Source organism: Hyla sarda, chromosome 1 (genome assembly GCF_029499605.1).
Source record: "Hyla sarda isolate aHylSar1 chromosome 1, aHylSar1.hap1, whole genome shotgun sequence".
NCBI lineage: Eukaryota > Metazoa > Chordata > Amphibia > Anura > Hylidae > Hyla > Hyla sarda.
The window spans coordinates 565506296-565532265 of record NC_079189.1 but is presented as its reverse complement, the minus strand read 5'-3'; the positions used below and the strand labels follow the sequence as shown (position 1 = coordinate 565532265).

The following is a 25970-nucleotide window of genomic DNA, read 5'->3' as shown; positions in this document are numbered from 1 at the left end:
GTCTATTAAAAAATCTTAATCCTTCCAGTACTTAACTGCTGTATGCTCCAGAGGAAGTTGTGTAGTTCTTTCCAGTATGACCACAGTGCTCTCTGCTGACACTGGCTGTGTCAGGAACTGTCCAGAGTAAGAGCAAATCCCCATAGCACACCTCTACTGCGCTGGACAGTTCCTGACATGGACAGAGGTGGAAGCAGAGAGCACAAAGCTAAAAACTTTATGTGGAAAAATACAAAATGTTCTCCCAAAAAAACTGTAACTTAAAGAAGGAGATCCCCTTTAACAGTTCACACCGGATATACTTTCACTAAGTTACAAGTAAAATAAAGGTGTTGGAGCAGCCATGTTACTGTGTAAACGAGGAGGCAGCCACGTCCTTTATTCGCTTTTTACCAACCAACATGACTAATGCTTCGGTGGAGGGTTTGAGAAACGGGCACTTGAGTAGAAACGAGAGGAGGGAAGATGTGCTAAACTGTAACATCTGTTCTGTCATCGAGCACTGAATCGTCCTTGAAGAGGGACAGGAATTCTTATCATGTTAAATATATGCAGGAAGAATCCATAAAAGGAGACGCTAATGGCGTGCGATACATTCCACTGAATGCGTGGTATAAATCAATATATGCAGATGGCATAGAGCGCATACAAAACAAGCCTAAGCAAGTTCAAATGGGAGAAGTCTCTTTGTAGCCAACTCAGAACACTTCTTCTACGTCAGCAGCCAATGGCATGATGGGGGATTTCATGTGACACCATAATTTTAAAACAGGACAAAAAAGTAAAAAAAAAAAATAAAAAATAATAATATTTAATTACTCTATTAGGCTGCATTCACACAACATTTTTTGCAATACAGTTTCCGTATCAGGTTTTTGATAAAAAAAAAACGGATTCCTCAAAACCGGACTAAACAGTATCAAAACGGGTGTACAAATGTTAACCCGTATACGGTCTGAAAAATGATGTCCGGTTGGCATCAGCTTTTTAAAATAAAATATAAGTTTTTTACTTTTCATACCATTCGGTGTGCACTGCGCATGTGCAAACTCAAAAACCGTATTGTTCAAACCAGATGGAAACATACGCACATACGGTGCTCTACGGTTCTCATTGACTCCCATGTTAAAAGGAACCATATACGGTTTCAACACAGTTTTTCACCCTGACAAAAAAACACGGTAGGCTACGGTTTTGGATACAGGGAAAAAAACGGACAAAACCGTAAAAGACACAAAAAGTACACAACTGGATGAATTGCTTGGCATACGGTTTTCAATGGAGAGTCACTTCATACGGTTTTCAATACGGGTCCATACGGTTTTCCAATTGAAAACGTATACTGCAGTTGTATTGCAAAAACGTGGTGTGAACCCAGCCTTATAAAGGTTAAGTGAATCACATGAGTCCATATCCAGGATCCTCATCTCTTGACCAGAGTGAAATACAGCTCCAAAGCACCTGATCTGCTCATGTCCTACAGACAGATTATTTATTACAATGGGAGCTGTGTAATGTCTTACTTCTCCAGTCATGGCGCTACAGGGGAATTAAACACTTGCAGCCAGCAATTCAGTATTTTTATATAAAATGCTGTTTAAATGCTCACAGGAGTCACAGAAAAAGCCAGTGAGTCCGGCTTCCTTTACCATCCCTTATATAGAAAGCCAGTAAGTCCGGCTCCTCTACGATCACTCATACAGAAACCCTGTGAGTCCTGCTCCTCTACCTTCACTTATACAGAAACCCTGTGAGTCCTGCTCCTCTACCTTCACTTAGAGAAACCCTGTGAGTCCTGCTCCTCTACGATCACTCATACAGAAAGCCTGTGAGTCCGGCTCCTCTACCTTCACTTATACAGAAACCCTGTGAGTCCGGCTCCTCTACCTTCACTTAGAGAAACCTTGTGAGTCCGGCTCCTCTACCTTCACTTATACAGAAACCCTGTGAGTCCGGCTCCTCTACGATCACTCATACAGAAACCCTGTGAGTCCTGCTCCTCTACCTTCACTTATACAGAAACCCTGTGAGTCCTGCTCCTCTACCTTCACTTAGAGAAACCCTGTGAGTCCTGCTCCTCTACGATCACTCATACAGAAAGCCTGTGAGTCCGGCTCCTCTACCTTCACTTATACAGAAACCCTGTGAGTCCGGCTCCTCTACCTTCACTTACAGAAACCTTGTGAGTCCGGCTCCTCTACCTTCACTTATACAGAAACCCTGTGAGTCCGGCTCCTCTACGATCACTCATACAGAAACCCTGTGAGTCCTGCTCCTCTACCTTCACTTATACAGAAACCCTGTGAGTCCTGCTCCTCTACCTTCACTTAGAGAAACCCTGTGAGTCCTGCTCCTCTACGATCACTCATACAGAAAGCCTGTGAGTCCGGCTCCTCTACCTTCACTTATACAGAAACCCTGTGAGTCCGGCTCCTCTACCTTCACTTAGAGAAACCTTGTGAGTCCGGCTCCTCTACCTTCACTTATACAGAAACCCTGTGAGTCCGGCTCCTCTACGATCACTCATACAGAAACCCTGTGAGTCCTGCTCCTCTACCTTCACTTATACAGAAACCCTGTGAGTCCTGCTCCTCTACCTTCACTTATACAGAAACCCTGTGAGTCCGGCTCCTCTACGATCACTCATACAGAAACCCTGTGAGTCCGGCTCCTCTACCTTCACTTATACAGAAACCCTGTGAATCCGGCTCCTCTACCTTCACTTAGAGAAACCTTGCGAGTCCGGCTCCTCTACCTTCACTTAGAGAAACCATGTGAGTCCGGCTCCTATACCTTCACTTATACAGAAACCCTGTGAGTCCTGCTCCTCTACCTTCACTTAGAGAAACCCTGTGAGTCCGGCTCCTATACCTTCACTTATACAGAAAGCCTGCAAGTCCTGCTCCTCTACCTTCACTTATACAGAAAGCCTGTGAGTCCGGCTCCTCTACCTTCACTTATACAGAAAGCCTGTGAGTCCGGCTACTATACCTTCACTTATACAGAAACCCTGTGAGTCCTGCTCCTCTACCTTCACTTAGAGAAACCCTGTGAGTCCGGCTCCTATACCTTCACTTATACAGAAAGCCTGCAAGTCCTGCTCCTCTACCTTCACTTATACAGAAAGCCTGTGAGTCCGGCTCCTCTACCTTCACTTATACAGAAACCCTGTGAGTCCGGCTCCTCTACCTTCACTTAGAGAAACCTTGTGAGTCCGGCTCCTCTACGATCACTCATACAGAAACCCTGTGAGTCCGGCTCCTCTACCTTCACTTATACAGAAACCCTGTGAGTCCGGCTCCTCTACGATCACTCATACAGAAACCCTGTGAGTCCTGCTCCTCTACCTTCACTTATACAGAAACCCTGTGAGTCCTGCTCCTCTACCTTCACTTATACAGAAACCCTGTGAGTCCGGCTCCTCTACGATCACTCATACAGAAACCCTGTGAGTCCTGCTCCTCTACCTTCACTTAGAGAAACCCTGTGAGTCCTGCTCCTCTACGATCACTCATACAGAAAGCCTGTGAGTCCGGCTCCTCTACCTTCACTTATACAGAAACCCTGTGAGTCCGGCTCCTCTACCTTCACTTAGAGAAACCTTGTGAGTCCGGCTCCTCTACCTTCACTTATACAGAAACCCTGTGAGTCCGGCTCCTCTACGATCACTCATACAGAAACCCTGTGAGTCCTGCTCCTCTACCTTCACTTATACAGAAACCCTGTGAGTCCTGCTCCTCTACCTTCACTTAGAGAAACCCTGTGAGTCCTGCTCCTCTACGATCACTCATACAGAAAGCCTGTGAGTCCGGCTCCTCTACCTTCACTTATACAGAAACCCTGTGAGTCCGGCTCCTCTACCTTCACTTAGAGAAACCTTGTGAGTCCGGCTCCTCTACCTTCACTTATACAGAAACCCTGTGAGTCCGGCTCCTCTACGATCACTCATACAGAAACCCTGTGAGTCCTGCTCCTCTACCTTCACTTATACAGAAACCCTGTGAGTCCTGCTCCTCTACCTTCACTTAGAGAAACCCTGTGAGTCCTGCTCCTCTACGATCACTCATACAGAAAGCCTGTGAGTCCGGCTCCTCTACCTTCACTTATACAGAAACCCTGTGAGTCCGGCTCCTCTACCTTCACTTAGAGAAACCTTGTGAGTCCGGCTCCTCTACCTTCACTTATACAGAAACCCTGTGAGTCCGGCTCCTCTACGATCACTCATACAGAAACCCTGTGAGTCCTGCTCCTCTACCTTCACTTATACAGAAACCCTGTGAGTCCTGCTCCTCTACCTTCACTTATACAGAAACCCTGTGAGTCCGGCTCCTCTACGATCACTCATACAGAAACCCTGTGAGTCCGGCTCCTCTACCTTCACTTATACAGAAACCCTGTGAATCCGGCTCCTCTACCTTCACTTAGAGAAACCTTGTGAGTCCGGCTCCTCTACCTTCACTTAGAGAAACCATGTGAGTCCGGCTCCTCTACCTTCAATTATACAGAAAGCCTGTGAGTCCGGCTCCTATACCTTCACTTATACAGAAACCCTGTGAGTCCTGCTCCTCTACCTTCACTTAGAGAAACCCTGTGAGTCCGGCTCCTATACCTTCACTTATACAGAAAGCCTGCAAGTCCTGCTCCTCTACCTTCACTTATACAGAAAGCCTGTGAGTCCGGCTCCTCTACCTTCACTTATACAGAAAGCCTGTGAGTCCGGCTACTATACCTTCACTTATACAGAAACCCTGTGAGTCCTGCTCCTCTACCTTCACTTAGAGAAACCCTGTGAGTCCGGCTCCTATACCTTCACTTATACAGAAAGCCTGCAAGTCCTGCTCCTCTACCTTCACTTATACAGAAAGCCTGTGAGTCCGGCTCCTCTACCTTCACTTATACAGAAACCCTGTGAGTCCGGCTCCTCTACCTTCACTTAGAGAAACCTTGTGAGTCCGGCTCCTCTACGATCACTCATACAGAAACCCTGTGAGTCCGGCTCCTCTACCTTCACTTATACAGAAACCCTGTGAGTCCGGCTCCTCTACGATCACTCATACAGAAACCCTGTGAGTCCTGCTCCTCTACCTTCACTTATACAGAAACCCTGTGAGTCCTGCTCCTCTACCTTCACTTATACAGAAACCCTGTGAGTCCGGCTCCTCTACGATCACTCATACAGAAACCCTGTGAGTCCTGCTCCTCTACCTTCACTTATACAGAAACCCTGTGAATCCGGCTCCTCTACCTTCACTTAGAGAAACCCTGTGAGTCCGGCTCCTCTACCTTCACTTAGAGAAACCTTGTGAGTCCGGCTCCTCTACCTTCACTTAGAGAAACCATGTGAGTCCGGCTCCTCTACCTTCAATTATACAGAAAGCCTGTGAGTCCGGCTCCTATACCTTCACTTAGAGAAACCTTGTGAGTCCGGCTCCTCTACCTTCAATTATACAGAAAGCCTGTGAGTCCGGCTCCTATACCTTCACTTAGAGAAACCCTGTGAGTCCTGCTCCTCTACCTTCACTTAGAGAAACCCTGTGAGTCCGGCTCCTATACCTTCACTTATACAGAAAGCCTGCGAGTCCTGCTCCTCTACCTTCACTTATACAGAAAGCCTGTGAGTCCGGCTCCTCTACCTTCACTTAGAGAAACCCTGTGAGTCCTGCTGCTCTACCTTCACTTATACAGAAAGCCTTTTAGTTCTGCATTCTTTACCCTCCCTTATAGAGAAACCCTGTGAGTCCTGCTCATCTACTTTCACTCAGAGAAACCCTGTGAGCCCTGCTCCCTCACCCCCAGTTATTGGAAAAGCCTGTAAGTTCTACATATTTTAACCTGCACCCCCCCCCCCCCTCCTCCTAGAGAAAGCCTAGGAGTCCTGCTCCTCTACTGTCAGTTAGAGAAAGCCTGTGAGTCCTGTTCCCTCACCCCCAATTATAAAAAATAAAAAAATGAGTCCTGCTCCTATACCTTCACTTACAGAAAACCTTCGAGTTCTGCATCCTTTACCCTCCCTTATAGAGAAAGCCTGTGAGTTCTGCATCCTTTACCCTCCCTTATAGAGAAAGCCTGTGAGTTCTGCATCCTTTACCCTCCCTTATAGAGAAAGCCTGTGAGTTCTGCATCCTTTACCCTCCCTTATAGAGAAAGCCTGTGAGTTCTGCATCCTTTACCCTCCCTTATAGAGAAAGCCTGTGAGTTCTGCATCCTTTACCCTCCCTTATAGAGAAAGCTTGTGAGTTCTGCATCCTTTACCCTCCCTTATAGAGAAAGCTTGTGAGTTCTGCATCCTTTACCCTCCCTTATAGAGAAAGCTTGTGAGTTCTGCATCCTTTACCCTCCCTTATAGAGAAAGGTTGTGAGTTCTGCATCCTTTACCCTCCCTTATAGAGAAAGCCTGTGAGTTCTGCATCCTTTACCCTCCCTTATAGAGAAAGCCTGTGAGTTCTGCATCCTTTACCCTCCCTTATAGAGAAAGCCTGTGAGTTCTGCATCCTTTACCCTCCCTTATAGAGAAAGCCTGTGAGTTCTGCGTCTTTTACCCTCCCTTATAGAGAAAGCCTGTGAGTTCTGCGTCTTTTACCCTCCCTTATAGAGAAAGCCTGTGAGTTCTGCATCCTTTACCCTCCCTTATAGAGAAAGCCTGTGAGTTCTGCATCCTTTACCCTCCCTTATAGAGAAAGTCTGTGAGTTCTGCATCCTTTGCCCTCCCTTATAGAGAAAGCCTGAGTCCTGCTCCTATACAGTCACTTAGAGAAAGCCTGTAAATCCTGCTCCCCATCCCCCTTATACAGAAAGCTTGTGAATCCAGCTTCCCCCATGCACCTGTCCCCAGTAGCACATCACTGGCTCATCATGGGCGTACAACAGCAATACAAAGTATAAATGTATAAAAAGTGAAAAATCATATACAAGCATAATCACCGACCAAAAGAGAAATGTGAAACATGCGTTGGGGTACACGCATCTCTGGGTAAGGATTTGTACACACTAGATATTGTGGCTCTTATTGTTTTGGGTTATCTTTCTTCTTTTTTTGTCAGTAGTTATGTATGTAAAAGATTTTTTTCTTTATACATTTTTACTTTCTACTGTTGTACCAGGATATGTAGGGCCATGGTGAGCCAGTGATGTCATACACTTCCATCTTATTACAACAACATCTTCCCTTTGTATGTGTGTTCTTTTTTGTGGGTGGGTGGTTTAGTATACATTTTATTGTTTTCATATTAACTGGTGCCAGAAAGTTAAACAGATTTGTAAATTACTTCTATTAAAAAATCTTAATCCTTCCAGTAGTTTTCAGCTGCTGAAGTGGAGTTGTTCTTTTCTGCCTGACCACAGTGCTCTCTACTGACATCTCTGTCTGTCTTAGGAACTGTCCAGAGTAAGAGAAAATCCCCATAGCAAACCTCTCACGTTATGGACAGTCCCTGAGACTGACAGTGGTGTCAGCAGAGAGCAGAAAAGAACAACTCAACTTCAGCATCTGATAAATACTTGAAGGATTAAGATTTTTTAATAGAAGTAATTCACAAATCTGTTTAACTTGCTGGCGCCAGTTGATATGATATTTTTTTTTTTTTTTTTTTACTGGAATTGCCCTTTAATTAGTGTTTTCCAAACAGAACATCTCAAGCTGTTGCAAAACTACAACTCCCAGCATGCCCGGACAGCCACTGGCTGTCCGGGCATGCTGGGAGTTGTAGTGTTGCAACAGCTGGAGACACACTGTTTGAAAAAACACTGCCCTAGCTGCAGTTACAAGTGTTTTTCTTTCTTTATTCCTTTTATCTGTGCAAAACCTGTTTAAAAAAATAAATCCGCCCTCTTCACCTTCTTTTCGAAAACCGAGGAGCAACTGCTACACCTCGCTCCCGACCTCTTCGTGTAACAATGACACCGCCGCACCCCTTCAATATCATTAAGACATTTTTTTTTACCTACTTATTTCTTCCAACGTTTTTTTTTTTTTTTCCTAAATAGAAAAAAGACAAAAAAAAGACACTGTCCTCTGCGCCATCTGAGAAAAAAGTCTATGCTTCTGCCGCTGCTTCCCGGCTCAAAAGGTTAAAGCAAAACTTGGAAATAAATTGAATCTTACAGACCACTTTGCCAGCTGAAGAAATGAGAGGCCTGACCCACGAGCAGCTGAATCGATATCGTTCTTCAAACAAGTAATGGAATTTCTATCAGATTATAAGAAGAGGTCAGCGTTTGACAAGCGCGGCTGGGGAGATTATCCTGCCTCCGCAACTCTTCTCTAAAAGCTTCCGGCTTAAAGGGGTACTTTGGTGGAAAACAAATTTATTTTAAATCAACTGGTGCCAGAAAGTTATACAGATTTGTAAGCTACTTCTAAATATATATACCGTATATATATATATATATATATATATATATATATATAGCTGCTGTATACTACAGAGGAAGTTATTTTCTTTAAGAATTTCCTTTCTGTCTGACCACAGTGCTCCCTGCTGACACCTCAGTCCATGTCAGGAACTGTCCAGAGTAGAAGCAAATCCCCATAGCAAACCTCTCCTGCTCTGGACAGTTCCTGACATGGACAGAGGTGTCAGCAGAGAGCACTGTGGTCAGACTGGAAAGAAATTCTAAAAGATTACCCCGGAGTACCCCTTTAACTCTTCCCGGGACTGACGACACTTGTCTAACCGATGTAATAACTGCTTTACGTATAGAATCAGGAGAGGTTTAATTCCACTTTTTTATTTTATTTCTATCACTAAACGGGCACTGTCAGATTCAAAAACTTTTTTATATGTTGTAGATCTTACATACAACCAAATACACCTCTAAGTGTCCCCCACAGTAACACAAGGCTACTACAAAAGCAAATATATACCCTAAGTGCAACAGTGGATTAGCGCCCAAAAATACAAACATAAGTGTTAATGACACAGTAAATTTAATTTACTTAGCATATAAAATCATACAATTTTATTGAATACATTTATAATACTACAAACTGTGGACAGTGGTAGGAGGAACACACAAAGATAGTGAAGGGATTAAAGGAGTTTTGAAGTCTTAGACACTTATCCCCTATTCGCAGGATAGGGGATAAGTGTCTGATCACGAAGGGTCCGACCACTGGGACCCCTTGCGATCTTCCGAATGGGGAACCGGCATTGCCACGGCTCTGTGAGGCAAATGCACGTGTGGTCGACCTCACTGAGGTTGACGATATGCCCCCTCCATACAGCTTTATGGCAGAGGCAGGGATGTACAAACACTGCATCTCAGCCTCTCCCATAGAGATACATGGAGGGGGCGTGTTGTTGGCCGCGGCATCATGCTGCGGCCGATAAGGCTCCTGTGGGGCAGAGCCGGGGCCCCGTACAAGGAGATCATGGGGGGTCCCAGCGATCACCCCTCACGTCCAGACACTTATCCCCTATCCTGCGGATAGGGGATACGCATCTAGGGCTACAGATCTCCTTTAAAGGGGTACTCCACCCCAAGACATCTTATAAGATGTCTGATCGCGGGGGTTCCACAGCTGGGACCTTCCGCGATCTCCCTTCAGAACCTGGCATTTGTTTAGATGACTAGCGATGCGGCGCCGGAGGCTTGTGGCGTCAAGAGCCTCTGGCGCCGCATCGCTAGTCATCCGGCACGGAGTGAACTTCGGTTGACTGGGGTGCCCCAGCAAAGATGGCAGGGGTCCCAGTGGCGGGACCCCTGTGATCAGACATCTCATCCCTTATCCTTTGGATAGGGGATAAGATGTCTAGAGGCAGAGTACCCTTTTTTGTCACTACAGGAGGTGCATATCATTAGTACAATGCACTAGAGATGTAAACAAAGTATAAGGCTGTTCACAATAGCAATCAAATGTGGAGTCACCATATGAAGTCCAAATTGATAGTTGTGAGCTGGTCAGAGCAGGTAGCAGCAATGTATACAGCCACGTTAAAGGGGTACTCTGGTGGAAAATTTCTTTCAAAATGAACTGGTGTCAAAAACTTAAACTGATTTGTAAATTACTTCTATTTAAAATGTTAATCCTTCCAGTACTTATCAGCTGTTTTATGCTACAAGTTGTATCGGTCTTTTCTGTCTGGCCATAGTGCTCTCTGCTGACACCTCTGTCCATATCAGAAACTTTCCAGAGCAGAATAGGTTTGTTATGGGGATTTGCTCCTGCTCTGGACAGTTCCTGACATGGACAGAGGTGTCAGCAGAGAGCACTGTGGTCAAACTGAAAAACTACACAACTTCCTGTGGAGCATATAGCAGCTGATAAGTACTGGTAGGATTAAGATTTTTACATAGAAGTCATTTACAAATCTGTTTAACTTTTAAAGGACCAGTTGATTTTTTTTTTATTGTTTTCTACCAGAGTGCCCCTTTAAGTATTGAATCAGAGACCAGCCAGCACATAATGATCACATATAGTAATAGTGAAAGATAGAATACATATGAAACAGCACATAAGCATATGACCCATAAGACAGAAATCCTGCCGCACACCACAGCTCACAACTGTAAATTTGGACTTCACAATAGAAAATCAAATGTGAAATCACTATTTATCAATGTTTGCTTATGTATTCTTTTTTTTTAGTAACTTTTTCCTTACTTTTTTTTTTGTTTATGTGCGACTTATTTATCAACTGGTTTCAGCCTGTTGATAATTTTCTTTCACGTAAGCAGTTTTTCCTTTTTTACTTTGGTAGTAGCTTTTTCTGCTCCATGTTTGAGCTGGAGTAAATTTAGTCAATTTTTAACCCTGTTGCGACTGTCGCAGTTAATAAATACCTGACTACCCGTAGTCCATTTTAAAATTATTACTACGTAGTTAATTTTTGGAAAACTTGCTTTTCTCGCTTTCCAGTCAAAATGTTGCACGAAAAATCGCGTAGTCGCAGTTGTGACAATTATAGTAAAGAAAACCTGACTAAACCCGTTGATAAAAGTCCGTATATATGAACAGCGTTATACTATGTTTACATCTCTGCTTATATGCACTTTACTTATGATACATACCTACTGTAGTGACGTAATTCCTTCAGTATCTTTGTGTGTTCCTCCTCACAACATCCGCATTTTGTAGTATTTTAATATGCATTCAATAACATTGTATTTTATATGCTAAATAAATTAAATTTACTGTTTCATTAATACTTGTGTTATGAATTCTTGGGCACTGATCCGCAATCACATGTAGGGTGTATATATATATATATATATATATATATATATATATATGTTCTACATGTTGGCAAAACATTGACCTTTCTAATATACATCATAAAAAAAATAAAAAATAATTAGATTTCCTTTTCATAGAAATCATGGCTTATAAACAAGACCTCTAGGGGTCCCCATAACATCCAGAACATAATCCTGTGCAGCTGCAGCATTATCTTTGCCCAGGCTGGGACACATTCCAGTAAGTGAGGGCAGGACTAACACTCCTCTGTGCTCACTTCTGTCCTATCAGACTGCAGCATGAAAACAGAGAGGATGGGGTTACAGAGCAGCCTGCAGCGATTGGATGAAGAGACCTAGCACAGAACAGCAGACTCAGGGAGGAAGATAAGTCATGCAGAGTGAGGACAAGCCTCCTCCAAAACACAGAATGACAAACCAAGTGAGCAACAAAAAGAAGGTATTTGTGAGAGGAATATAGGTACTAGAAACAAAGTGTTGAGTTACTTTATAAATATTTTCTTTCTATTTGCCTATGAAACTGATTGCATTAGGATAAAATCTCTGATTAAATCTGTGTTGCAGTATGTGCGGTTGTAGATTTTGTCTTATTTGGAGGAAGGGTAAAAAAGTGTGAGGGACATCTTGGTAGGAAACTGGTGCACCACATTATAAGCCAATGGGGTCTGTCAGGCACCCTGCTACCTAACCCATGACATATCCAGCAGATAAAAAAATTAATCTTCAACACATCTTTATATAATAAGATGAGAGAGCATCAGAAAGCCACCAAGTTTACATGTGTGGACCCCAAAATCTTCTCAGCAAAATGCACAAAATGTTTTCACAGTTTGTTTATGGATGAGGTAGAGAGATTTTAAGACCAAGGCCAAATAGGTCCACTTCAAACTAGAGCTGGCCATACAAATAAGATGTGTGTCAGCTGAGCCAACTAATTTCTGAAGGAGCGGCCAAATATCTAATGTGTATCGTGGTCTCCAATTTCTCCCTCAATGGCAGATATTGGGGGCGTGACGGATCAGGCATGATTTCAACTGCCCAATAGAACACACACACATGTTCATCCGGACAAGGCATGAATAGGTATAGGAGGATTGGAAAAAATAGCTGAGTGTTCGCCTATGAATATTTTAGGTATATGGCCAGCTTAAAGGGGTATTCTAGGAATTTTTTCTTATTTGACTATGTTACAGGGGCTGTAAAGTTAGTGTAGTTCATATTATATTGTCTGTACCTGTGTGTGACGGTTTTCTCAAAATTCTTATGTGATTTTCACCCCAATATTTATTTTTACCAGCATACAAAATGTCTCAGATTTTTCCCAGGTTGCAATGCGGCCGAGACCTGACTCACTGGTCAGCTGATGACAGGGAGCCTGTCTGCTTATAATGCGAGAGATCGCTTGGTGGGAGAGAGATCAATCTGCAACTAATGCAACAGCTGTAGGCACCCTGATTGAAAACCACAGGTCTTTTGAATGGACGCAGCTCATTTATGTTTCAATGGGTGGGGTGGCTGATGTGTGGGAGGGAGGAAAATGGAATTATGGGATTTGTAGGCAAAAGAAGGAAACTCAAACAGGAAGTACCAGTTCACAAAAAGCTAGCCACAGTGTTATAGAAATCTCACAACACAGCCATGTAGCCCCAAGACAAGCACAGATCCTTCCCAAACATGTCCATTACTGTTTGGCAGGTACATACTAAAATCACATTATGTGGATAACCCCTTTAAAGACTCACTGCCATTTGTAAAATCTTCCGACATGTCGTTTTGATTGCACTGGGTTTCAGTCCTTAGAGAACAGCTGAGTTCTCAAGTTAGAGCCTGGTAAAGTGCACCTCAGCCTGCGCTTCACTCCCCAGCTGTCATCTGAACCAGACACTTATTTACTATAGACTAATGTAGTAAATGAGCAGGACTTGGTGGCAGATGAGGCAAAGGAAGCGCACTGCACAGGGTCTTAGGACCTGATGCGATCTAAACTTCCCCTATGTTTGAATGACATGTCAAATGTTTTTACAGATAACACTTTAAGGTATCTCACCAATATGTGAATGTGTTGGCAATCGGGGGTTCCCCCAGCTAGCTGAAATGACCAAGAATATACAAAGTGTTCAATCTCTCTTCAATCTACAGTAGTGGCCACAACATTAAATAAGGCCCCTTTCACACTACAGGTATCATTACTGCCGTTATTTTACAACAACGTATAAAAAGACTGAATGCAATAACTGGTAATTTTGGATAATAACCAATTACTTTAAAAAAAACCTGATGTTGTTCATCCGTTCTCACCAGTTACATCCGTTTTTTTTTTTTTTTTTTTTTTTAAACAGGTTTTTAACCCTTTTTTTGTAAAGCTGTACTGAGCATGCACAGTCCAAAAAACGGATGTTAAAAAAAGGACAATAATGGATTATAACAGATGTTTTTTTCTTTTTTTTTTTTTTTTTTTTTTTTTTTTTTTTACCATCCGTATCCCATAGAGTTCAATGTAAAATTTTAACGGCCGTTTTTCACTATTATTTTGGCAGGACCAAAAATAAGTGCATGCACAGTCTTTCGTGCCAGCAAAAATAATGGACATAAGTAAAAACGGACATACCTGATGCAAAAGGATGGTCACAAAATCCCATGGACATGAATGGGATTTTTTATAGCTGTGGATGATAACTGTAGTGTGAAAGGGGCCTAAACCTGTCAGCTTCTGGTATACCCTTTTTTATCTTCATAGTCCTTCCCAGTGTCAAGATAAGCCTTTTTGTTAATATGTAAATAAGGCTCAAGTGCCCAGGGGGAATTTCCCAGCATGGCGAAAGCTGAGTGTTAACCAGCCCATCTCTTCTTATTGACCAATTCAATTTGGGTTGGCTAATCCTGGACTCTTGCCATGCTAAGGAACACCCCTGGGCTCTTGGGCATTATTCACATATTAAAAGAAAACCCTTATATCTTGGCACTGAAAAGGACTATGTGGATAATAACAGTTAAGCCCAGAATCCTGACAACAAGCCCCATCTAGCCATGTGCTTATTGTCACATACTGACAGGTCTGGTTTGAGCATGTCCTAACAACCACAGGTTGGAGAACAGGGATGGCTCTCCAGTTTGAAGTGGAACTCCAACACTTAGCATATCTATGCCGGAATTGTAGTTGTACGTAAATGAGTGTACCTAAAGCTGTAGATCAATATTTTACAGTATAGGTCACACACAGCTTCTATACAGTTATCTCAAGTACAATTTTTTCAGCTGGTTTATCACAAATCTGCACAATCACAGAGATAATCCTTTAGCTGAGCCTGTCTGGACTGAGGATACTATGTTACTCTGCAGGTCACGTATGTTGGCCACAGACAGCACTCACCTCATCATCTGCCTGCTGAAGTCGAGCTACAGCGTAACGTCGCACTGTTGGGTTGGTAAACTGAGAAGACAAAAGCTCCAATGAGTCTTCAACATCCATCGGTTTCCATTTCCCCAACAGTTCCAGAGCTTGTTTGGCTTCTTGAGGTAAATCCCAGTTGACACATTTCAGGAACTTTGTTAATGCCTAAAAATAATCAAACGAATGAAAGAATAAAGACAGGAATCTATTACAATATATGGACATCAGTGGTAGGCAAATAGTTTGAAATAAATGACCTATCATTTAATATTTGGGGGAATTAAATCCTGACTTGCAGCGGCTCTCCACCCTGGCTATTACACCGATACATTGTAATAAACTGCCACCGTGTGTAACAAGGTATAGAAACAGTATTTATAGCAATGCTATAGGCTTAGGTTTACTCCAATTAAAGTATATGGGAGTTACAACATCTGTGTAAAACAACCTGTTCATCTGTTTTGGAACCCTAGCCACTGCAGCCTGCTGAAACCTTTCCGGACAAAGCCTGGGGAGTAGGGGGAATCGCTTGTTCATCAGAGAAGTCTGGGAGACAGGAACTGCGTCAATTCAACATTTATGGCATATCCAAAAATTATGCCATAAATGTCTAAGATGAGAATACCCTATCAAACATGTCTATTATCCGGTGTCTAAATATTTATTTATTGATTTTTTTTTTGTAATATACTGGCATACAGATGTATGTTCTCATACTACACTGTGCGAAGCTGCTAAGATATTTGTAAGTATGTCCTAGCAGCTGCATATACAAAAAGACATCTACAGGATCCTTCAATGAACTCTGGGCTCTTTGCAAGATTTTGGCACCTCTTCGTTTTAACTTCTCTTACCTATGGTCAGCATTGACTGTGACCTAGAAATGGTTAAATGCCAGGTAATACTAGCAGTGAAATGCACTCTTCCACCTGACTGTATGAGCATAGCATTTGTGCACATTTAGTATCAGCGTCTTCACAGGAGAACGAGGTGCAGGATCCTATTCTGGCCAGCACTAAACTATTACAGCCCTGAGTGCTGAGTAGTTGAAGTATACTTGTCATTTGCAAAAACTTTTATATAATGTAGAAAACAACATTATATATATATATTGTATGTATATATTTGTAATACACAATGGTTAAAAAATGTGTATACTTTTGTCCCTGCAGCTAAAGCCTGTGTATTTTGTGTATGTGAAGAGACCAATAAAAGAACGTTTGGGTGGACAAGCAGGGCTCTGTTCACTGAGGACAAGCAGGGCTCTGTACACCGAGGACAAGCAGGGCTCTATACACTGAGGACAAGCAGGGCTCTGTGCACCGAGGACAAGCAGGCACAGAGCCCTGCCCTCACTTCCTGTATTTGGTCTCCACATAAAAGCAATAGCTGCAGGGACAAGACAACTATTTTTGCCCAAAAATATAACCAGTTTTAACCAATGTATATTACAAATATACATAAAAATGGTATTATCTACGTTATATAAAAAGCTTTTTGCAAATGACAGGTACACTATAAATAAGCATTTCATTCCCTAATACATTATCTAATGGTATGCATCACTCCACAACACTAACCTTCTCCTGGTTTGTAAGGTAGTATCTGAACTTCCACACCAGGTCCTGTACCTCTGATGTCAGCTGTTTGGTCGGGGGGTAGCTGACAATGATCTGCAAATAATAAAAAGGAAAATGATGTAAAACCTGTAGCATCTAAGTGATCCAGGAAAAGCAGTATTATAACAGGTCAAAATTGAAACAGGATATTAATTAAAGGGATCCTGTCACTACTTTCACATTGTCTTCACCATGAGTCATTGGGTCGTTCCCCTTTAGATTCTGCCTTTCCTGCCATTGTGATCGAACACCCAAAAAGAGAGGTGTATCAAACAAGGACAGTGGGGCAGGCAGAAGCCACGAGGAAGGTCCTAATGACCTATGGTTAGGGCAGCATTTAGGGGTTGCAGGTTCCTGGTAACAAACTGTACCAATTCTGACCGTGCAAATTCCTATTTGGGCAGAAAATGTGCAATAGTGACAGATTTGCCAATTTTCTACAGAGGCACTGAAGTCCATGGATAGTAAACTCTGCTGTGGATTTCCTGCAGTTTAAAACCTGCAGCAGATGCGGTACATGTGAATGCGCCCTTACACGGTGTCTCACCCAGAACTGCATTTGCAACTTTCCTTTTAAGCTGCACCACATCACATCTCTTTGATGCCCTACTGGGTTTTAGTGCAGTGTTTTCCAAATGGTGTGTCTCTAGCTGTTGCAAAACTACAACTCCCATGCTAGGAGTTGTAACTTTGCAGCAACTAGAGACACACTGTTTGGAAAACGCTGTTTAAGTGTATGAACAGCAGTGCATTGTGGGAACTATAAAAACAGGCACAGGCACAGTTTGATCTTGAATGGTGCTTTGAATGTCACCTGGTGTTCAAAGAAGCAGCTAACCTGGCACAGGTAAAGAGTGGTACGAAACATGTAGTATCCCCCTGTACTGTATGGAGGCGCTACCAGACAGCCAGTCAGTGCATTCACTTCAGTTATACAGGAGATTTACCAGTGAAATCCCCTTCTGATTGGTCAGTTCTTCCGGCCATTGACATGTTTCACAGATCTGGACTGTCTGTAGCATTGTATGTTGTGTATGGTTTCAAGTTAGGGTTATGTTCTCACTGAGGAACTGGAGAGTAATTTTGCTCACTTATTCCACTCTAAATCATCCAACAATGAAAGTTACATTGACTTTAACTGACTTTCCGCTGCCCTGTTCACACTGAAGAATTCCTACGCTGAATTCTGTTCCGTCTGAAGACAGAACATGTTAATTCTTCACGCAGAATCTATGGGTTAAAGCCCATTGAATTTTGTGTGGAATTCATGCGGAAATACCATGCGGAAATTCTTTGCATATTCCTCGAAAGGGAGAAAATGACAAAAAACGAAATTTTCCTGACTGAAATTATTCCTCTTGAATCGGCTGCAATTACTCAGTGTGAATATACCCTTAAAATGGTCTAAAGATAAAGACCATTGTATGTTAAAAATACCGTAACCTGAGCCCATTGTAAGTTAAGGGACCACTGCACTGAACTGTAAATCTTAACTTAGACGTAAAACATAGGCCCAGATTTATCAAACTGTGTGTGAAAAAATAGAGTGATTTTCCCACAGCGACCAATCGCAGCTCAGCTTTCACTTTACCTGAGCTCGTTTACTGAGCTGTGATTGGTCGCTGTGGGAAAATCACTCTATTTTCTGGGCCATGGAGTCTGTCCACTGCAGAGACTTTTAAAATTCTATTCTTGTCGGTTTCTGTGTATGGGAACGATCAATGAATAAGAAAAATAAAAAGAAAACAGAGCTAGTTTCTTCCAAAAACACAGCACCACACGTCCTCAGGTTGTGTGTGGTATTACAACTTGGCTGCAATACCGCACAAAACCAGACTGCTGTTTTTCTGACCCTGGATAACTAATTTAACCCAGCTTTAGGCCCCCAATTTAAAGATCCCACAGATTAAGAGTATATAATGTAGTGTCTGTGATGCAGTGGGCAGCAGTTCAGGTAAACAAGGCTATGACAGGATGGATTCAAATCTTGGACAACAGAGAGAAGCAGTGCATTAGGTTCTTGACACTACTTTATCCTATCCCCAGTCACAAGAAATAAAAACAACATGTACATTGATAGCAAAATCAGGTCTGGTAACTGCTGGACGAGCAGATATCCTGTATGCATCGGTCGGTTCACACTGAGGACTCACATTGAGCTGATCCCGTGTAGCAGCATTTGGCTTCAGATCATGATCCGAGGGGCCACTTCTTAGGCTTCTAGCAAGTTTGTGGTGTTTGCTCTCCACCAGATTTTCCTGTAGAAAGAAATATATAAACTTTATTATACTACAGATAACATTCTATATAGGTGCCTTGTGCTCAAAATACAAAGTAAAGCAGAGCATGTTGGGATTTGTAGCCAAAACAGTATAAAGGTTATCCCAAAACTAAAAGTTATCCTCTACCCAAAGAATAGGGGATAACTGGTTGGTTGTTAGGGGACAACCACTAGGACCTGCATGGATAATGAGAACTCAGGACAATTGTTCCCTGAGTGAATAAAGTGACAGTGCACGTGCTCAACCACCACTGCATTTATTCTCTATGGGACTTCCATACACTGCCAAGCACTGAATCCCATAGGCCGTGAATGCCAAGGAGGCTGTCACTCAGGGGACATATGACCTCCATTCTCATCATCTGTAGAGATGCCACTGGTTAGACCCCCACTGTTAAGCTAGGATAGGGGATAACTTTTAATTCAGCACCTGGAAAGGAACTACATTCAAAGTCTACAGCAAGTACAAATCAATAAGCTGTCCGTGTAAGGGTGCATTCACACTGGCGAATGAACGCTAAATCTCCGCTCGCTGAATTCAGCCTGGCAGCCATCAACAGCTGTAGAACCCCGCGGCACTGCACCGCCACCATTGACGGCTATGCAGTGCTCGCGGAATTCCATACAAATAATTAACATGTTCATTTTCTGTCATGAACAATTTCAGCAATAGAATTTTCCGCTGCTGAAACTGCTCAGTGTAAATGGGTCTCACGGAAACCCAGTCCCAATGATGTAAAAATTCACTGCGTGTAATTCCGCTAGCGGAATTTCGCCCCCCCCGCAGAATTACGCTGGAATTGCGTAGCGTGAATGGACCCTAATGCAGAAGAGGATAGGTCCAGAGCACACATTTCTCTGGCAGTAGCGATCTGTTTATTGTCAAAGGACCTCTAAATTTAGGATTAAAAAAATTATTACAGGCGTGAATTAGGGAAAAAGTAGGATGGAAGATGGCTCAGCCCCGAATGAAGAAGAGAGCATGATGGGACCTCCACAAGGACGACTTGCAACACCAGCTCATGGCTGGCGTGCATTTCTGGGAAGCATGCAATGGCAGCCACAAAGCTTCAGAATGTACTAAGAGCCGTGCGCCTCCTAGTAAAACTAGTGAAGATAAAATAGGTGGAGCTTGACTTATGTGCAGTGCACAAAAACACCACACATAGTACATGACCACCTTAGTGCCTTTGTAGTTTATCAGTTTTGAGGCAATATAAATTACTTGAATTGCCTCCTTGTTTTCCAAAGCCTTGAATGGTAAATCAGCCAAGTTATCTATCTATCTATATAAAACTCAACGTGTGTGTGTATGTTCCAGCATCACGTCCAAACGGCTAAAGATATTAACATGAAACTTGGCACACATGTTACTTATATGTCAACAACAAAGGATAGGTGATTTAACCCTGACTCACCCCCATTTGCCAGGGGCGAGGTTTATATTTAAAGTCCCATACAAGTCTATGGAAAATATATGTTACTGCATAACTTCCAAACAGCTGGAGATATTTCGATACTTGGTCACATGTTTTAAAATATAGGATAGTTAATTTAATACTTGGTCACATGTTTTAAAATATAGGATAGTTAATTTAACCCATAACTACCCCCATTTGTGAGGGTCTGGGTTTTTGTTTAAAGTCCCATGCAAATCAATGGGAAATGTATGTTCTCACATTACTTCTGTATAGCTGGAGATATTTCAATACCTGGTACACATATTACGGGTCGGGATATGAGGACGGGATATGAGGACGGGATAGGAGGTCGGGATAGGAGGTCGGGATATGACAACAATATATGAAGACGGGATATGAAGTCAAAAGCTTCCTCCTTTGTTTATTTTCCTCCCCAACAAGGATTAGGAAGGAAAAACCGAGCAACGCCGGGTACTCAGCTAGTTCAGACATAAAGAAACAAAGGATGTCTCCGTATATCACCAGTCTCACATTGAAGAGGCTGGAACAACCCACAGAGACATGCAATGAAGAGGGTCATTCTCTTACTCACCATAGACATCTGAGGATCTGGAACACGTACTATCTCAGCACTGGTGGAAATTGAAGTGGACTCATCCCCGTCCTGAAAGACATTGTTTACATTACAAACAATCTTCACCGATCCTCAAATAACAGAAAAACACCAAGTACAATTATAAATACATATATCAAAGCAATTATAGGTCAACGTGACTCATTATGCGTTATTACCATCTATTCTAAGCATAGACCTCCATTTTTTTAAACTAACTAATACAGACCTGGTTTTTAGGTCCAATTTATGTGATCATTCCCTTCATCTGTTAACAGAGGGTACGAGAAAAGCTTATTAATGAAGCAATCCACATTAAATGTGGAAGTTGCATTAAAAAGATCCCTTGAACCTTGAAAACGATTGGAAGTCATTCCAAGAGGAATCTCCCCCTCTATTTTTAACTTGTGGAGTTTTGGAAACCAGGATCTGGATGACCAAACTGGATATACCAGGAATACCTGAACAGATTTGTCCCTCCTGTATTTTTTGTCTGGGCCACTAGTGTAGGATGTAAAAAGGCATAAAGATTCTGTAGGTTTCTCCATGCTTTTGGAGACCATAGTTTTGCTACAAACCTGTGAGTCTGGGCTGTTGTCTTTGATGCAAACAGGTCTATCACCCTCATCCTGAATTTTTTATTTATTTCTAGAAATTTCTAGGCTGTGAAGCTTACGGTAGTCAAGATGAACTTTTTCCTTGAAAGAAAATCTGCTAACTCATGTGTATGACCCGTTATGTATTGGGCTCTCAGATCCTTATTGTTCTCTAGTGCCCACGTCCAAAACTTCTAAGCATAAATTTTGTGACTGTGTCCCGCCCATGTTGTTTACATAGGTTACAGCTGTCTTGCTGTCCATTTGTGTCAGAAAAAATTGGAGACTAGTCAACTTTGGGACAAATTTTGATAACAATCTTGGCCGCTTTATATGTAAATTGCTTTCCTCCCTTGACCAGGTACCTCAAATTTGTGGAGTGCATAAAAAAAAGCCCCCTCACTCATGGACACATCCATCATAATTGTAATATGTGGAGGAGGTGACCTGATAACAAATGGAAGAGAATTGTCCAAAGGGTTCTATATCTGCCCTTGTTGCACCCACATAGGATACATTTACATCTCTTTTTTCTATATCTGCCCATAACTTCATGAATTAATCCTGAACCAATTTTCTAAAATAAGGATATTCATGACATATTAGAGCAAACTCTGCTATTCCCACAGCGGTTGAATGTAAAGTAATAATGAAAATGAACTATAATAATGATTGTTCTACTTGCTGCCTTCAGTAACGCTATCTTGGAGGAAAGCAATACTATGGTATCATTACTTGAGTTTCCACATTCTTGTTCTGCTTTGTTATTCATTAATAGAGGACCAGAAGCATCAGCAATTTTAAACTAGATATTTATCATGTTATTAACCAATGAGTTGTATAGACTAACTTGCCAATGATGGAAAGCTATATTACAGCCCCTATGTACAAGAATATAACTACTATAATACTGCTTCTATATGCAAGAATATAACTACTATATTACAGCCCCTATGTAAAAGAATATAACTATTATAATACTGTCCCCTATGTACAAGAATATAACTACTATAATACTGTCCCCTATATACAAGAATATAACTACTATAATACTGTCCCCTATATACAAGAACATAACTACTATAATACTGTCCCCTATATACAATAACACAACTACTATAATACTGTCTCCTATGTACAAGAATATAACGACTATAATACTTTCCCCTATGTACAAGAATATAACTAATATAATACTGCCCCCTATATACAAGAATATAACTACTATAATACTGTCCCCTATGTACAAGAATATAACTACTATAATATTGGCCCCTATGAACAAGAATATAACAAGAAGAATTCCAAACATATCTTGGAAAAAATATCTAGAAGAAATACAAAAAATGACAAAAAACTGCAAAATGCAGGATGAAAGTCAATTATAAAAAAACACTCAAGTCTTGGCGGTCATTCAGACCTAGTCCATGCATTGTCTTTGTGCGCATGATCCACCTATCTTCGCAGCGCAGAAGTGTTCTAGAAGCAATCAATTCCAGGTGCATTTTCCTTAACTCTTTGAATCCCGAAGAATTTTAAGACTTCTGAATTTCCATTATGAGACAATCTTACATGTTCGATTAAGCGTGCACAGCCATGTCCAGTGTGAATAGAGCACAAGTGTTCACAAAATCTAATTTTCAATGGTCTTATTGTCTCATAATGGAAATTCAGAAGTCTTAAAAGAACTTATTTTTTCTCATTTATTGGATTACAGTACTATGCTATTATTCTTAGCTCCTTGCACCCCTCAATATTTTTTGCTGTGACTCCCCCATCCTATATTGAACGGTTTATCGTTTAGCCTAGCGTCGAGTGGTGCCACCCGCATCTTTACTCTATTTATAGCTAGTATAATACTGCTCCTATGTACAAGAATATAACTACTATAATACTGCCTCCTATATACAAGAATATAACTACTATAATACTGCCTCCTATATACAAGAATACAACTACTATAATACTGTCTCATATGTACAAGAATATAACTACTATAATACTGCTCCTATGTACAAGAATATAGCTACTATAATACTGCCTCCTATATACAAGAATATAACTGCTATAATACTGCTCCTATGTACAAGAATATAACTACTATAATACTGCTCCTGTGTACAAGAATATACTATTATACCGCTCCTATGTACAAGAATATAAGTACTATAATACTGCTCCTATGTACAATAATATAACTACTATAACACTGCCTCCTGTGTACAAGAATATAACTACTATAATACTGATAATATATACAAGAATATAACTACTATAAAATACTGCCTCCTATATACAAGAATATAACTACTATAATACTGCTCCTATGTACAAGAATATAACTACTATAATACTGCTTCTATATACAAGAATATAACTACTATAATACTGCCTCCTATATACAAGAATATAACTACTATAATACTGCCTCCTATATACAAGAATATAACTACAATAATACTGATAATATATACAAGAATATAAGTACTATAAAATACTGTTTCCTATATACAAGAATATAAACTACTATAATACTGCCTTCTATATAAAAGACTATAAACTCCTATTATACTGTCCCCTATGTACAAGAATATAACTACTATAAAACTGACCCCTATGTGCAAGAATATATCTACTATAATACAGTCTCCTATATACAAGAATATATCTACTATAATACTGCTCATATATACAAGAATATACCTACTATAATACTGCTCATATATGCAATAAAACTATTATAATATTGCACCCTATGTCTAAGAATATAACTATAATATTACTGCTCCATATACGCAACAGAACTCCTACTCCAATACTAAATATACCAGAATAGAAGGCACAGTAACACAGCACATAAAGCTGCTACCAGGGATGAGCAGGGTGTGGGAGCGCCAAGCACATACAGTCGTTCTCAGACAGTATAATAGGAACCCAGGGGCCAGCAAATGTTAAACGTTCTGATTTCTGTAGACTTGAAGACAAAGGAGCTCTGAGCAGGCTCCATCCTGCTGCATTCAGACTGAATTGCTTGGGTGATCTGGGGCCTGATTTTTATGCTAAGCTTGAAGATAAAGCGGATGCAGGTCAGACGTGCTAGTGCCCTGTATGAATAAAGTGAAGGAATTCCCTCCAGCACAGCATGCACTCGGCCCAGACATACCAGGGACAACATCGCTGTGACATGTCCATATTTTAAACTACTGCTCTTTATTATCATCTATGGAAAACTTCGGGAATTCACTGTGTGAGCCCAGCCTTGGCCTTTGAGGTCAAATCTTAAGAGTTTTTCCCTAAGGAAATTCCTGGCTGAATTTTATCAGCAGACCCTTTTGAGGGACGAATTCAGCCAAAAGAACAAACAAAAGAATAAACATTCAGTGCTATCCGGATCCTAGAAAATTTCTGTTGAAGAAGTTCCATAGTGTGCATTAAACAGCAAAATCCCATAATGTACTGTGCATGGGCCCTTGGGCCGGGTGCGAGCGACGAGGTCGTGACGTCACTGCCACACCCTTTGTGATGTCGTCCCCCCCCTCAATGAAAGTCTATGGGAGGGGGCGTGGCAGCCGCCACGCCCCCTCCCATAGACTTTAATTGAGGGGGACATGATGTGATGTCACGAGGGGGCATGGCCATGATGTCACGACCCCCGTCGCCCACTCCAAGCTTTCGGAATCAAATGTTCCAAACGCTAGGGCAACGCAGTACCCCTTTACGATCTATCGTTAATACAGAGAAGAACAAAGGGTGGCACCTAACGGAAAATCAAGTGCAAAAAATATTAATATGGAAAAGTCTAGGAATGTTCATGAAAAATCAATATTCCTAATACACGTGATAGAGGCAATCCATTGTGAAAACTTTCTCCATGTGTTACGGTGGTGCCAGGACACAGGTAAGTAGTTCACACAATATATGTAAAAAAGGAATAAGTCCGGCAACTCACCGTTAGTACACTGACGGCTGGGAGGCTCAAATCATGTGAGGCCGGACGAAGTTCTTTTGCACGAAATCAACCAGTTAATCACCTCCTGAACTTCCCTCATTGATCTCCGCCTCATGAACATGATTTGAGCCTCGCAGCAGTCAGCGTACTAACGGTGAGTCCCCTTTAAGATCTGTTCACACTGAATTCCCTCAGTAGATCCGTGCCATCAGGAATCGGCGCTTAATGTCCGCGGCAATCTTCTGCAGATATAAGCGCCTTGCCATTGACATATGGCAATTCTCTGGCGGACTCTGCAGGAAGATTGAACATGTTTGATCTTCAAGTGAAATCGAATTCCTTGTCGAAAGTTCTGCTACAGAACTTACAACTTGTCAACAAAGCAGAAGAATCCCACTAAAATCAATGTAAGGCTGCTGCAAGTTGAATTAACGCAGTGTGAATGAGCCCTTTGGGTTAAATAGATATTCATGTCTTATCTGCAGGATGTTCCCTAAACGTCGAGTTTTTTTCGTTCTCTCTTTAAAAAAAAAAAAAAAAATTATAATAATAAATCTTACGGCTATGTGGAAAAAAAAATGTAATTATAGAAAGGTATGACAACTAAATTCAACATCTGTAAAGTCAATTATTTCCAAGATTATGAGGCAACCGAACCTGCAAAACTATTTGGAGGAGATGCACTTGACGTTTTCGTTTCCAGCAGCACATGTGATAAAGCCGGTTCCTCCGCGTGGTAAATCACGTCTGGTTGGCTCGCACAGACTTCCAATTTTCTCTTTCAACTGAGCATGGCATTAAGATACAATTCCCCATTAATACGCTGACACGTAGATGCATTAGCACTGGTGTGTTATCACTTATAAGCAGCGAAGCTTCAGTCGCGCTCAGTAAAAGGCGATCA

The 25970-nt window shown here is 41.6% G+C and overlaps 1 protein-coding gene across 1 annotated transcript in view; it reads right to left on the bottom strand.

The window, feature by feature from the left end:
- Window positions 1-25970, bottom strand: part of PIK3C3 (phosphatidylinositol 3-kinase catalytic subunit type 3) — a 189372-nt gene that overhangs the window by 112187 nt on the left and 51215 nt on the right. The window contains exons 7-10 of the mRNA XM_056523238.1: window positions 20501-20572; window positions 18360-18464; window positions 16168-16260; window positions 14567-14752 (exon numbers count right to left, since the gene is read on the bottom strand). Coding sequence (XP_056379213.1) covers window positions 14567-14752; window positions 16168-16260; window positions 18360-18464; window positions 20501-20572 — 456 coding nt within the window. The remainder of the gene's footprint in view (window positions 1-14566; window positions 14753-16167; window positions 16261-18359; window positions 18465-20500; window positions 20573-25970) is intronic.